Below are 15,775 nucleotides of genomic sequence, written 5' to 3'. Positions count from 1 at the left end.
GCTCTGTAGTTAATCACCCACAGATGTCAATGGGATTTGGACATGCCTAGCTTACTCTGGGTTACATCCCAAATGAATAGGCTTTAGCTCATTGGTAGGGAACATCCAGCCTTCCACCCTGATTAGTCGACAATATGGTCACTAAAAGTGGCAATATTGTAGTGCAAAAGTAATAACGACTGAAGGACTTAATAAAGCACAATCTTAAATGCAATCCTATGCATGTTTACTCAGAAGTAAAGCCCAATGTCTTCAAAACGATCTACTCTTACATAAGAAGGCACAGAACTGCAGGCCTCATGATGTCCTAAGAAACACTGCGTCACACCCAGACTTTTTTCATGGACATGTTGCTATTGCTGTTTTACTGGTTCTATGTTGCATTTTTCTTTTAGCAATATTGTTTATGTTGTACACAACCTTAGGGGGTTAAAAAAAATTAAGCTGTTTAATAATGCTTATAAAAAAAAAAAGTCCCAGAGGTTGGCCCACCATAGTATTTAGGACTACCCACTTCCCCCAAATGCGGGTTAAACTGTGGATTAAACCACGGAGCCTAGGACTTGCTGATCAGAAGGTCGGCGGTTCGAATCCCCGCAATGGGGTGAGCTCCCGTTGCTTGGTCCTACCAACCTAGCAGTTCGAAAGCACGTCAAAGTGCAAGTAGATAAATAGGTACTGCTCCAGCGGGAAGGTAAATGGCGTTTCCGTGCGCTGCTCTGGTTTGCCAGAAGCGACTTAGTCCTGCTGGCCACATGACCCGGAAGCTGTACGCCGGCTCCCTCGGCCAGTAAAGCGAGATGAGCGCCGCAACCCCAGAGTCGGTCATGACTGAATCTAATGGTCAGGAGTCCCTTTACCTTTACTTTCCCCAAATTGGACACCATATAACATCAGATGGGAAAGTTCAAGGAAGAGTCTCTTTTTGCCTCTCTAGTTTGAAGTCAAGCAATGGCTGCAGAGGAGCTGGAACTGCAAACAAAGAATCTTCCACTGAAAGCCAATACCTGACCTTTGAATCGCTTGTTGTCACATGATTTGAGAGGACGGTGCCCCACCCACACGCCAAAGCAGTCCACACTGGTGGGATCCAGTTCCTCTCACCCCTGCTGTGTCCCCAGACCCTGCCACTTACAACTCCTATCCCAACTCCCTTGCAGCCTGTGTAACCAGAGCCGAAATCTAAGTCGATACGTCCAACGCTTATGCTCATGCAAAATGAATGAAAAAGTAGCAGACACAAATTAATCAAGTTTTACTTTTAATAATTTTCTTAGTCAAAAGTGTAGCTTTGAAAATCTCTAGCTATTTGTGAAAATCTGAAAAGGTTGGGGAGCAGCCTCACTCTGAACAACACAGTTTGCATCTGGAGGCTGGGCTGAGCTGCTTCCAATCTCTTCCTTCACCAAATTAAACCAGTGCCATTTTGAAATTTTAAAAAAGTCAAGCCTTAAAAAATAATAATAAACAAACTGAGGATGTACTGTAGTTGCGCACTTTGATTTCAAGGATATGGATGGGGTGGGAAATTAAGTTTCTTGTACAGTGAACCAAACCACAAAATAAACGATAGTTCATAGAAACCACTGTAATTAGAATGTATTCTTAACGTTTGAAACCTAGTGAAAATAAGGTTGCCACCTTACATTTTTAAGGGTGTATCTACTTTTCAGTGCATCTACTCTTTTGTGCTGCTCTGATCTCTGCCTATGCCAAGTGGTCAGTCAGTCAAACTTGCCACCTCCTTGGACAAGAAAACAAGCTTTACATTTTAGAAGTCAAAGAAAACAGAACAGAAAGATAGCAGATAAAGTTGAACTCTTCCCTAGGAAGTAAACACGTTTTCCTAACCGAGGGCTGCACAATTCTCCAAAGGTACCACCTCTCTCATTTTTCCTGGACCCTAGTCTTCCAAAAGCAAGATGGCAATCTTAGTAGAAAAGGGATGCTAAATCTTTTAAATAACTTAAAAATCTTTTTTTATTATTATTATTATAAAGCAGCAAAAAACATTTTCCTCTGCAGAAAGAAATGTTAGGAAACACACCAATGTAAATCACTTTTCGGAGAAGAAGAAGAAGAAGAAGAAGAAGAAGAAGAAGAAGAAGAGAACACCTGCTAGTTTTCAATTTCACAATAAATTCAAAACTATTTTAGAGCTATTCTTTAACCTCATCAGTACTGTCTGAAGAAGATTCTTTGGCATCTTCAGTCTCTCTGTTACTTTCCTCTTGATTTAGATTTTCGTTTTCCGATTTGGTCCCATTAAGCAATGAATTGTCACCATTCACAAATCCGTTTGCTGCAACTTCTGCCCCAATGGCTTCCTCAATCTTTAAGTCCTCTTGATCCTCTGTCTCTTCGTCCAAGTTTCTCAAGACAATTGGGAGTCTTGAGTCTGCCACAGTATTCTCTAGTAAGGCAATATTACTCTCTTCATACTTGGGGAGGAGAACTCCTTCTGCCATTTGTTTGCCATAGTACTCTCTGTTGGCGGCCGCACTCTTGACTGCTTTCTCCAAAATTTCTTTCTCTCCTAAGCGCAGTTTAATAGCCATTGTCGCGTGACAGGTAAGGTCATGCGTTTCCAAAAAAGATTTATCATCCTAAAAACAGAAATTGGGGAGGGGAGAAGAGAATAAAACGTTGTGTATTCACCAAAATCTAAGCAGGGCTTTGGATTTTAACCATAAAGCTGTACGTCTGTAAGTGGTCAAAGGTACCAGTTTTTTACGCTGCTGTATTAATAATAACAATGCCATTGTTATGCCAGGTCAAATGTAAAAATGAATGCAGTTATACATAGTGAAAGGTAGCAGCTGATAGGTGTTCTAGGCCTAAGGGGCAGAAAGAAGAGTCATTAAAGTGAGCAGATAATACTGAGTATGAAACTGTCTTGGAAACTTAAGTCAGTGGAGGTCTGAAAAAAAGGAAATGTTTGCAATTCGATGAACCCTTTTGAGAAGACAAAAGAGTTTCCATGCCCAGAAAGACACTATAAAGCAGTGTTTCCCAAACTTGGGTCTCCAGCTGTTTTTGGACTACAACACCCATCATCCCTAGCTAGCAAGATCAGTGGTCAGGGATGATGGGAATTGTAGTCCAAAAGCAGCAGAAGAACTAAGCTTGGGAAACACTGCTATAGAGTAGCTGGAATGAGTGTGTCTGAAAAGTGGGTATAAATCATAAGCATTAAGAGGTCCATTCCTGCCTCCTCAACCCCAAATTACCGCACACATACTAAAATAGAAAATTCCTTTTTTTCAGAAGCCCAGCATATGGGCTGTAGATCATGGTCCATTTCTGAATACAGTGGTACTTCCGGTTACATACGCTTCAGGTTACAGACTCCGCTAACCCAGAAATATTACCTCGGGTTAAGAACTTTGCTTCAGGATGAGAACAGAAATCGTGCAGCGGCAGCAGCGGGATGCCCTATTACCTAAAGTAATGCCTCAGGTTAAGAACAGTTTCAGGTTAAGAACGGACCTCCGGAACAAATTAAGTACGTAACCAGAGGTACCACTGTACAAAGTTCAGAAAACCTACAGTGCAGCAGCCAAATGATGAGCTTACACCTCTAAACATCTCTCAAGCACAAAGAATACTATTAACTCCTTTCTAGAGGAGAAAGGCATCAAAGGGAATGTTTTTAAAAGATGAACTCATTCCTATGAGATTAGACCAAATATCCTGTTAGGTTTACAAGTACGAGCATGCTCTTAGAAGTCTTACCAAAATAGTGGTTTTGTAGGTTTTTAACAGAAGAGATGCCCTGGCTTCAAGGAATGTCCAAAGTTTCACCTCATTGTCCCAGCTCACTGGAAATTCAGAATTGCCAAGAGTGAAGATTCTGTCGATTGCATGCTCTCCTATCAAGTGTTCCTTCAGCTCATCTGTTGAGGAGGAGAAAGGACAATCAGCAATTGCTCCATTTATTTTGGCCTCTGGAAGGCTAACAAAACCAAACCATTCATGAGCATTAGTAAGTGGACCTGTTGCTTTCTGAGTTCTTCAGAGCTGAAGCTCCAGACTTTCACAGAATCGATTCTCTAAAACAGAGAATTGTTCCATTTATTCTGGCCATCACCAAGTTCAATGTGATTTTCTTCCAGCTAAGTCTGTGAAAATATCACAGCCTAAGAAGGCTTCACCATCACAGAGTGTGTATTGTTCATAATTTTAAAATTTTGTGGTTTTACATTGCTTTTATTTATTTCATCTTACAAACTCACCTTGAGAGGGTTTTTTGTTTTTTTGCATAAAACCAATAAATAAATACCTAACTAATGATCTTTTATTTGCAATTCCCCACCTTCCTCAATATAGCATCTCCAAGAGAAAAGAGGTATAAAAATCCTGAAGAATATATTTTGGCTTCCAAACTAGGCTTGTAAATAGCCACTTGTGTAATCAATTGTGACAAGTAAAATTTGCCTAGGTTGGTTACAGCATGGTGTTGATAATGGCAAGGTTGCAGGTTCAATCCTTGCATGGGACTGCTGTATATTCCTGCACTGCAGGGGGTTGGACTAGATGATCCGCAGGGTCCCTTCCAACTCTAAAATTCTATAAAAGCTTTTGCAAACTGGAAAATAGTCTTTCCATATCTTCAATGTTCCATTAATGTCTACCAGAGGATGGTATATATGGTCAAAAAGGCTGGGATATTTTTTCTTTGGTGGGCTAGTAATTTCTCTGGAATTCTTTGGAGGCCTGAACTTTCTTTCCTTAATCCCATTTTGACCTTCAAACAATCAAACAAAATTTGATACAATTTTTCATAACGGTGTTTGTTTGTTTTTTTACCTTCCGTCATGCAAAACACTCTAAGGAAAGCCAGAAGCTGGGCTGAGATTGGAGGCTCTGTTGAGTGCAAGGCAAACACACTAGAACTAGAAAAAAAGGGAATAAGATGTCAGTCTTTGGTAGCTTGATTATCCGGTATGAAAATCCTTAATTTATAATATATTCTTATTATTGTAAAGTGAAGCTGCATAAGGGTCAATCCAACTTCTGAGCATTAAACTGAAGCTGGTCAAACTTTTCTCAGATAAAAATTGAGCAATTCCTCCTCTATAATAGATTAGTCAAGTATTACTTTACTATTACTTTATATAACTATCTAATAAAAATTGTGCATGCTTTCATTTACCACGTTCAGACCTATAGAAACCTCATTTCCAAGCTACAAAATATTAACACTTGCTCCCTTGACATACTGACCATCAGAAATTATTGAAAAATCCATTCGAAGAAAATCTATTCAATCTAGCAAGATAGCTGGCAATTCAACCAAAGAACACTGACTAGATATTGTACAATAGTCTGAATTAAAAAGATTAAGGTTCAAAAGTAACAGTGTGTGTTTGGATTTATGGTTCAAAAATGAAGGATGCTGAAAGCATTATAGGTCACAAATAGACCATGACAGTACTTTTATAATGAGGGGAAACAGAGAGCAAAAATAGCAGACCGGCATATTCTCTTGCCCTTCAACATTTATTCTAAAGATGTTGGTAAACGTGTCTCATAATCAGCAAACATGCTTAATAACAGCAATTTAAGATAACTATATAGGAGTGAGATATAATGTAGGCTCCACCTACTTTAATGAACAGCAGTTTTGCTATAATGTTCTACTTGACCTTAGAGCTTGAAATGTTTCAATACAAAAACAGCGTCTTTCAATTTGACTTACGTTGGGATGCCAGCGCGAGCTAAGACCTCTGCCTTCATGGCATACAGCCTGTCACTTTTACTCACTCCAAGCTTTATTTTCACTCTGTCATGTGAATTATTATCAAAGAAAAACCCACTGTGGATCACAAATTCAGCATTTGACCGAGTGCCATAAAAAATGTAAATCTAGGAGGATGAAAAGAGAAGCGAAGGGACAGAAAAATAGCTTAGGATCAACTCATGGAATGACAAATTACACATTACACAACCCGCCCCCCCCCCATACTATAGTGCTGCAGACCACAATGCATATGAAAATGCTATCTTTAAATAATGGACAATGCAAACTTTAACCCTAGGAACTGCTTTTGCTCAAACACTTTGGACGCTGTTCTAAACATAGAGACCTCTACCCACATGTGCCCAAAGCTCCTCTATTGACCATCTTCAGAACTACATGCATTAGAAACAGAGAGCAACAGAATTCACATAGAAATGCAGCTTTTTCCCAAAAAATGGTGTACCATGAGCTGTCAAATGACTTGACCAAGCAAAGAAAGAGAACACCTCACCTAAAAAGATGGCATTCACATTCTAAAGGGACCTCAAAATATTACTGGATATTATTCCTGAACCGGGTTCAGTCTAATGGAGTTTGCTGATACTACGCAGCGGAGGGCAGGGGGGAAGTTAACTGAGATTTTCCTTCTGCTTACCTTCCCAAGGCCACTGAATGGAAGCCAGCTAGCCGAGAGATTAGAGGTCTACTCTATGTGTTAAAGGTAAAGGTAAAGGTACCCCTGCCCGTACGGGCCAGTCGTGTCCGACTCTAGGGTTGTGCGCCCATCTCACTCTAGAGGCCGGGAGCCAGCGCTGTCCGCAGACACGTCCGGGTCACGTGGCCAGTGTGACGAAGCTGCTCTGGCGAGCCAGCGCAGCACATGGAAATGCCGTTTACCTTCCCGCTAGTAAGCGGTCCCTATTTATCTACTTGCACCCGGGGGTGCTTTCGAACTGCTAGGTTGGCAGGCGCTGGGACCGAGCAACGGGAGCGCACCCCGCCGCGGGGATTCGAACTGCCAACCTGACGATCGGCAAGTCCTAGGCGCTGAGGTTTTACCCACAGCGCCACCCGCGTCCCCTACTCTATGTGTTAAATAATGTTTAATTCTATAAATGTGTACTGTAGTTATCAGAACTGGTGCCCTATGATTAATTTTGGATAGTGCTCCCCCTTTTCAACAGATATCCAAGAGAATGCTTATCCTCTCTCCAGTGTGTCAACTCTGCTTCATACTTCACCTCTGTCACATTCTGTTAGCCATTAGTGGATTTATACTTGGTCTTTTTTAATGGAAAAAGCAAAGATCACCTGAGCGGCAGGGGTGCAAAGTTTTTGCAAAACACCAAAGCTAGTAAGTTTTCCTAATAACTAGAAATGGAAACCCATGCCCACTAGTAAGAAGAGGGATCCAGGGTCGGTGTGACCCATTTCACCACCAGCTCTGCCAGCGCTGTTGCTGTGGCGCTGGCATCAGCATCAACTTCTGGTGAGATATTGCCAAAATCTTGCAAGGTTTCTCGTGATTTCGTCAAGAGCTTGTGGGACCAATGCCAGCATTGCTTTGGAGGCTTCTGCTGCCTGAGGCAGCTGCTTCGCCCTGCCCTATAAGTGGGCCGGCCCTTTACTTGCTGGAATATTCTGGTCTGTTCCCCTCTTCGTGGGGATGGAGAGGAAAACAAGGTCTTGCTGCTAGCCCACATATATATCAGTATAAGGGTGCAGAGCATAGCATATACCAAGCGGAAGGGAGCACAGTTGGGAAAGGAACAAAACAGAGACTCAGAGGAGGTAGGAACCAGGTCCCCTGAACAGCAGCACACATCAGTAGAAGAAGAAAATCTGCATCCTGATCTCTTTAGTAATTCACGTGCCAGTCACCATGTTGCTTTTCAGGTACCAGTGGCTAATGGATGCCTGGAGTTTTGGACTCTAGAGAAGGGGACATAATATTTTTTCCACTTTCCCCACATATATACCGTAAGTACCAAATTTAACTTAATTGTGTGCAAGTTTATGGGGACAAATGACCTGATTTATTTTATTTTATTTATTTATTAAATTTGTATACTGCCCGTCACCCAAAGATCCCAGGGCGGTTCGCAATGGACTATGAGAACATCCAATAATTTTACTTAATAATGTCGTTTGCTAAATTAGCAGCTGGGACATGTTTCAGAATTGCAAGAAATTTATGAGAAATTGTAAACCTATATGAAGCATCCACTTCAAGCTGTTGTGACAGGGTGGGGTATAAACAGGATTAACAAATAGCTCTTTATACTACATCACAGGGAAGTCCAAGAATTAATGGTCAACAGTAATAATGGACAACATGAATCGCAAGGATATGAGAAGTGAGCACTGAAGGCAGATATTGATGCCTGTTAAAAGGAGCTATACATCCCTTGGAGAATGGATCCTGACAGCTGAATTGGTTAGTGACATCATCTTTTATTTTCTGGACGGTTAAGTGGTAAGAAGTCAGAAAACAGCTGAATGTGAACTAAATAATGCCAAAGAGCAAAATGCTGAACAAACAATGGCTGCCCAGCTCATGATGCTCAGGTCAAGTATTTTAAAAGTCCTCACCTACGTGAACATTTCTACCAATGTGCTATCATTCAAAACAAAAAATGGCTGAGTTACTCATGGCACAAGGTAAGGTTGCTTTAGATCAAGGCATTCTTCTTCCTTTGCAATGACAAATGCACTTTTTATGTTACAAAAAAAGAGAGCTATCTATCCTCAGTCTTTATAACACATTTGTAAGGAATGTCTCATGGAACACTCATAGTGAAAATTAACAAGACTCCTGAAGCTAAATTAGAATTGTGTGTATTTACTATCAGTTGGATGCATCTGTACATCTATGAATTCTACACATGGAACTTCAAATGTTAAATCACACACACACACATCTCAAGATTACCTGTTCGTCAGCCTTAAAATCTTGAAGTGCTACACATTCACAACGGTCATCTTCCAAATTGTAGCCTGTAGTGATCTATACAGAGGATTCAAAAGAAAGAAGAAAAATGTTCAGCATTTTAAAGTTGAAGCTTGTTTGTATGAGCCTGATCTTCCTTTAAAACAGGCACCCCCCAAACTCGGCCCTCCAGATGTTTGGGGACTACAATTCCCATCATCCCTGACCACTGGTTCCGTTAGCTAGGGATGATGGGAGTTGTAGTACCAAAACAGCTGGAGGGCCGAGTTTGGGAGTGTCTGCTTTAAAGGATGTAAAATGACCACTACTTAAAAAATAACAAGAAGAAACAGCACCTACTACCCTGTAACAAAGTCAAGCCCCTTAGTCCTTGGGGAAGTTACCTTGTATTTTCCTTTCTTTTAGAGCAGTGATTGGGGAACCTGTGCCCATCCAGCTGTTGCTGGATTCCATCTCCCTTTAGCCCCAGCCAGCATGGCCAATGGTCAGGGATTATGGGAGTTGAAGTTTAGCAGCATCTGGAGGGCCAGAGGCTCCCCAACGCTGTTTCAAATGCTGGTGAGAGATTGGTCAGATAATCCCCCCCTTTTTTAAAGATGGGGACAACATTTGCGCACTTCCAGCTTGCAGGGACATCACCTGTTCTCCAACAATTCTCAAATATTATAGAAAAGCTATAAAAAATGGCACCCTTCTAGACCACTTTGTGTTGGTCCTGAGTTCACTCCTCTCGCACATAACAGTGCTGTTGAGTTTCAAGTTACTCCCATGGGGTCCTCTGCAGCACTGCACTAAGAGAACTAGTTTCTGTCACACACTTCAACTCTCAGTGCATTTTTCATCACTCTGAATCAAAAAGAGGAGTGGATAACTGTGACTCTTTGGGGGATACTTTCTTCAGAGGACTCCAATTTATTTGCAAATAATCTCTTTATCTGAAACTTAGGTAATTATTCTTAGATGGTGATGGGATTTTGCTGTGGGAAGATGAAGAAGTTGCCACTTAACCATATTTCTTTTATCAAACCACAAGGACTAAAGTGGCTCATTATTAACATGGAAATTGTCCCACAATATTATTTTCATAAAGCAGGAATGTTCTTGATAAATCAAGCTGTACAACACAGAAAACATACCAATCTCAAGGAACAGGCCTCATACATAGTTGTGTCCTGAAGATGGGATTTGAAACAAAATCTACAGTTTCAATTGGAGCTGTAATGCTTAGTTGAATAATCAGTTAAATCAATAGATTTAAAATCTTTGATTGATTTAAAAGAGTGCCCTATTTAATCAAGCAGCAGAAGAAAAAGAGGGTTGCAGGTATCATCTTAGGGGAGGTATTAATCTTATATCACATACAAGTGAATGCCTTTTCTAGTATGTTGCCTGCTCTGACACATGCCATCATTTAAACACAAAGGGAAAATGTTTTTTCTTCTTCTTCAAACTAACACCTTTAATCAGAATACTTTAAATTGGATGACAATCAGTTTCAAGTGTTTCAGGGCTCTTTTAATATTTCGATATATAGAATTTGTGGGAGGGTGCCTGGTTTTATGGCATATGAAACTTGTCTTATGGGCTTTCATTTTCTTTCTTTCTTTCTTTCTTTAAAAAAAGCTGTTCCTCTCATTCCCTAGTGGAATAGCTTCCTGCTGTTTTGTCCTTCTCAAAGGTTTCTCTTTTCCTTATATCATTTTTGTTTGTATACAAGTGTTCCAAACAAAAAAGCAGCTTGGAATTTGGGCATGTCGGATTTTTATAGTTCTATAAAAAAAAATTCCTCTTGTCCCAGGAGCTGAAAAGTGAGGAGAAACTATCCATGGGGGATCAAACCCATAAGGACTAGCGCAGTAGTCCTAGCTAATCCCCAGCACCAACACCCAGGGGAAATATAGACTACAGTCTAGCAATGAGGGAGGGGGGCTAGGAAAAGCAAATAGCCACAGCAAAGGGCTCTGAACCAAATAAAATCCAAAGAGCTAATGGACAGTTTTGATTTTGAGTATCAACCTGCCCACAACATTCATTGAGCTCAAGGGAAACATCCCCTTCTATATCAAAGGGACATGAAAAGTAAACCTTAAGACATGAAAAATAGGCCAATATATGCACAAAATGATGAATTAAAATGTTTCATTAAAATGCAAACTTTGGATTCCCCCCCTTCCGAAAATGCTTAAAGCTAAATGCAAATTCAATGTTACAGTGCTGGTCAGGTTTAGTTATAGGTCCCCACTACAGTTCATGGACTGAGGGTGGAAGGGCAACAGATAGGAGGATTCCGCCCTTTATTACAGCTGGCTACATTCCAGCCATACAAATTATTGAGGTTTACACGAACGCACACTCTATCCAGGCAAAACTCATGCATATCATTCCAGTTGAAGGACACATCTACTCGGGCAAAAGCACTTGAAGGGGGCTAGGGTTAGGGTTAGAGAGAGGCATGGAGGAGCACCAGCCTGAGGGAATGCCAAGGGCTAGACAGAGAGGCTTGCAGGGCTGCATATGGACCTAGGCTTGAGATTGCTATATTATTTGCAGCTATGTTTTGAGAAGGTGCATGAGGTTCAGAAATGTCTTTGCCAACCAAATGGGACAGTGCAGATGTCCCAGCGCAGATGAAAACTGTTTACACCCAGGTGTGCTACAACAAATGGGCAAGTCCTGTCAATGAAGCATTTCCCTGTGAGCTTAGCACAAATCTGGCCTCTGATTCCATACTGATGCTCCATGAAATCCTGACTCACTGCATGAAAGCTGGAAGAGAGATGACCCTGCCTTCTTTGAAGTCTGCTGCAAAGTTGGTGGTGAGATGTTTCTCCAGTCACGTCAGCTATAATGCATCTCTATTCTTGCTCTACCCCATGGGCCTTTCTTCTTCTTCTTCCACAAGCTAAATAATAAAAGGCTCTTTTGGTTTTAGCTGGAACCGTGTCCATCCTGCTTTCTCTTGCTCCTGACACTACTAATTAGATCATCCTGTTCCAAGAACTCTGTCAAGAATACTGTCTTCATGTATTTCTCATTGTTATTTTCTAGTGGTATTGTGACTTGACAGTCAAACTGGTTGTTGGTGCTGCCAGAGGTTTAGAGCCTACTGGACGGAGAGGATCATCATGCAACAAGCCCAAAATTACTAATATTAATACTATAGAAAAACAGAGATACAAGAGATCCATCAGCTGGTATCAAACATCATAGCTCAAGAAAGGAGGCAACATATCTCTGTTTTTACTGCAGATTTGGATAAAGACAACTTCTGCACAAAGCCGTTCCTTTGTATTGATGATTTTGTTCCTCAACATTATATTGTACTTCTCCTCCTTTCCAGCTATTAGTTTTAAGGTGGTACGGTCCTCTGAAACAAACATTTGCATCCCCAAATCAACACCTTTCATGCCTAGAGGGTGCCCCCCATTTTGCTGCTTACTACAGTCATACCTCGGGTTGAAGTAGCTTTGGGATGAATATTTTCGGGTTGCGCTCCACGGCGACCCGGAAGTAACGGAGTGCATTACTTCCAGGTTTCACCGATCACGCAGACACTCAAAATGACATCATGCGCATGCGCAGAAGCGGCGAAATGCGACCCGCGCATGCGCAGTCGGGTCTTACGTTTACTTCAGGATCTGAACAGGGTTCCGGAACGGATCCCGTTCATATCCAGAGGTACCACTGTATTGGAATTCTTTTACCTCTGAGTGTCTGGCTCCTTCTTTTTTTGTGTGTTAAACACCTGTTAAAAATATTTCCTTCGTCCTGACATATTTAGAGTTGTCTTGTCAACCTGAGACATATCCATTATCCCAGGGATAGCCACTGTGAATTAGTCAATGTGCTGTTGGACACTCTCTCTCTCTCTCTCTCTCTCACACACACACACACACACACACAACCCAACAACACTGTTCTTACCAGCCCATTGGTGTGATTACACATGTCCCATAAAGGAATCAGTGCTAAGGTAACCCGGGAACCATCCTCAGCAGGAATCTGGTTTTGTCGTGTCATGACAGAGGAAACTGCCCATCTACAAGACAAAATACTCAGTTTAGTGAAAGCCATAGATAGACAAAAAGTTCCAATTCAGATTATAATCCTTCCCAATTTTCTACCAATAGCAGAAAAAAAAATCTGCTCTTAGTACCAACCAGTCGGGTGAAAAAGACATATTGTTAGAATTGAACAGGGTGCCTCTGAGCACATCAAGAGCCAAGTAATAACTGTTCAGTATAAGAACTGAAATGAGTTCACAGTTCTTTCAGAAGAACACCATTCTTTCTCCATTTCAACAACCTAGGTTTTTTTTTTTGGGGGGGGGGGTCATTTTGCTTGCTGTTGCTACTGCAAAACAATTGGGAATCAGAATCCCTTGCCAATCTACTGTCTTCTGTCCACGTATGGTGACCTTTAAAGCGATATACAGCTTTGGCCCTTGAAGGAGCATCTCCACCCCCATTGTCCAGCCCAGACACTGAGGTCCACCTCTGAAGGCCTTCTGGCGGTAACTTCACTATGAGAAGTGAAGTTACAGGGAACCAGGCAGAGGGCCTTCTCGGTGGTGGCACCCACCCTGAGGAACACCCTCCCACCAGATGTCTACGAGATAAATGTCTATATGACTTCTAGAAGACATCTGAAGGCGGCCCTGTATAAGGAAGCTTTTAATGATTTATGGTTCATTGTATTTTAAGTATTTTGTTGGAAGCCACCAAGAGTGGCTGGGGCAATCTAGTCGGATGGGAGGGGAGTAATAATAACATTATTGTTGTTGTTGTTAATAGTAGTAGTAGTAGTAGTAGTAGTAATAATAATAATAATAATAATAATAATAAAAAATCACTTGCAGCATCTATCTTCTGAAAACCTAAAGGAATGTGGGACAGACTAAGCAAACAAACAAGTTGTATCCAGTTTTGCTTAATGTATTGGTTTGATGTGACAGCTCAATAATAAGTCAGAAAATTAAGATAATTTCTCTGGGAGTCAATTCAGACATAGCAAGACTTCTATGAATGTAATTCCTTTTCTTACAAAGCATGCTCCAGCGCGCGCATATATATATATATATATATATATATATATATATATATATATATGGTCTTACTTTTGTTTTAACAGATACCAGAGTATTAAACAGTAACTGTGGGCCAAGGCCAATTAAAAAAGTAATATAAAGCATTAAGAAAAGTAATACAACAGCATTTAGAAACAACCATTAACTAATGCTAACTGGTTAGCTATAAAACTTTTGATGGTAAAATCTAGATGGCTAAATTAATTATATTCTCTGATCTGTAATATAACTACTATGGCTGGACCAGGGATTCATGATTAATAACTTGATTATTTTCTAGGGAAGCATTTGAAGGCATTTAACAACCCACTTTTATATAAAAAGGGAAACCAACCTGTAATCATCATAAGTGAAAGAATCCTTTAATGGCAGTTTGCTGGCATTAGGATGGGTCTGAGAAATAAGAGGATTCAGAGAAGAGTTGAAAAGGAAAAACAAAACAAAAAACAACAACCAGAAATCAGTCAGCAGAATTTCATTATTTAGCTGCCTAACAGATCCTAACAAGAGCCAAATGAAGCAGGAGGCGTCCAGCCGCGCTACAGAGGGATCATCATGCTATTATGCTCTCATACATCACTGTCAACTTAATTTGTTGTGCCCAGCAGCCGCTATAAATCTGTTTCTTCATATTTCAAAGACTGGAACCCACAACATCTCTCTCACACACATTTAAGGTGGACTCCCATCTCCACGCCACACATAAAAACTTGATTGAGAAAAAGCTTGTCCCAATTCTTTTCTTTTCTTAACCTGAAATGTTAATTCTCTGTTCTCCTTAGTCACACTTTAGGGGTGAATGTATTTTAAGCATCTCTCTTCCTTTACATCCAAAAATGCTTCTTTTTCTTTTTTTTAAGTAATAATAATCAGACGTTACACATGCCTTGCAAGTCATAATACATTTAAATGTTGAAGCAGTTATGGTCACATGCATAGGTTATATAATTATATTTTGGACATACCACATGTTAAAGGCTGCATGCCTCTGCACCTTACAAGGCAGTAAGCCCTATTGAGATAAATGGAATTAAGCTCTGAGTAATCATGCTTAGAATTGGGAACATAGGAAGCTATTGGACCCTCTACTTCAGTGTTGTCTATATGCTGACTGGCAGGGACTCTCTAGGATTTGGGATGGAGTCTCTCTTGTCTTCTCTGATCTGGTGGAGGGGAAACCAAGGCGGGTAAAAAGGAAAGCCTCTTCCCATCTATGTGAAGGAAATGTGAACTTGTCATTCCTACTCCTTCTGCAGAATGCTGGGATCTCACTCTGGGGTTGGGTTGAAATACTCCACATCTGTTGGGAAAAGAATTCTGAGCAGGGAGGGGTTGTTTGTATGCATTAACCATCCCCTCCCCCCCCCCAGGATAGCTCTGCATGATACTCTTAATTTTAGGGTTGTGGGTTTGAGTCCCATGTGTTGGGTGAAAGACTCCTGCACTGCAGGGGGTTGGACTAGATGATCCTAAAGGCCCCTTCGAACTCTGCAAATCTGAATCTAAAATCTCTCCCTTTGGGAAGGAGCTCATAACATGCCCGGTGCCTGCCGCTCAGCCAGCCCCAGAAAGAGGAAGCTCAACGACTTTGGGGGTGTCTCAGGAATTTTACTTTCTGAAATCTGGCAAGCATACCTTAATTATTATGAGGAAATAAGAATGATTTAAAAGAGGAATTAATTACACAGAACTAGCCTCTCGTTTCTGGCCAACCGACTTCAAGTACTTCCAAAGCCACTTTGCCTTATGCACTTTAAAACACAGTAGCTAAAAAGAATCATAGCCTTTTGAACATGCTTAAAAAAAAACCCTTTCCCCTCTTAAGAGATTGAGAGCCATTAACAGTATCATTTTAATATTCCATTTCAATTACAGTTGAATAGGCAGGTTTCAGTAAGTGATCAAATGAATGGTTATTTCTAATGATACAAATGAGTTTTGCTTGGATGTATCTTTGCAACACTGTTAATGCAAGGAGCTCTATGTAGTGTGCTCC

At 40.9% G+C, this 15,775-nt stretch overlaps 1 protein-coding gene across 5 annotated transcripts in view; it reads right to left on the bottom strand.

Annotated features, from left to right (window-relative positions):
* Positions 1-1,244: 1,244 nt before the first annotated feature.
* The window catches only part of SETD3 (SET domain containing 3, actin N3(tau)-histidine methyltransferase), a 47,267-nt gene continuing 32,736 nt past the window's right edge, over positions 1,245-15,775 (bottom strand). For 4 of the 5 annotated variants that reach the window (XM_083518425.1, XM_083518427.1, XM_083518426.1 and 1 more), the window contains exons 7-13: positions 14,114-14,172; positions 12,618-12,732; positions 8,676-8,750; positions 5,702-5,868; positions 4,810-4,895; positions 3,736-3,896; positions 1,245-2,606 (exon numbers count right to left, since the gene is read on the bottom strand). In XM_083518425.1, the coding sequence (XP_083374551.1) occupies positions 2,160-2,606; positions 3,736-3,896; positions 4,810-4,895; positions 5,702-5,868; positions 8,676-8,750; positions 12,618-12,732; positions 14,114-14,172 (1,110 nt within the window). In that variant the 3' untranslated portion in view covers positions 1,245-2,159. Of the gene's footprint in view, positions 2,607-3,735; positions 3,897-4,809; positions 4,896-5,701; positions 6,452-6,827; positions 8,751-12,617; positions 12,733-14,113; positions 14,173-15,775 lie in introns of all 5 variants that reach the window. The other variant, XR_014529467.1, reaches the window with a different exon arrangement.

This window comes from Podarcis liolepis, assembly GCF_965112155.1.
Source record: "Podarcis liolepis genome assembly, chromosome: 1".
Lineage (NCBI taxonomy): Eukaryota > Metazoa > Chordata > Lepidosauria > Squamata > Lacertidae > Podarcis > Podarcis liolepis.
Note: the sequence above shows the minus strand (reverse complement) of the source record. Positions and strands in the feature narration are given on the sequence as shown.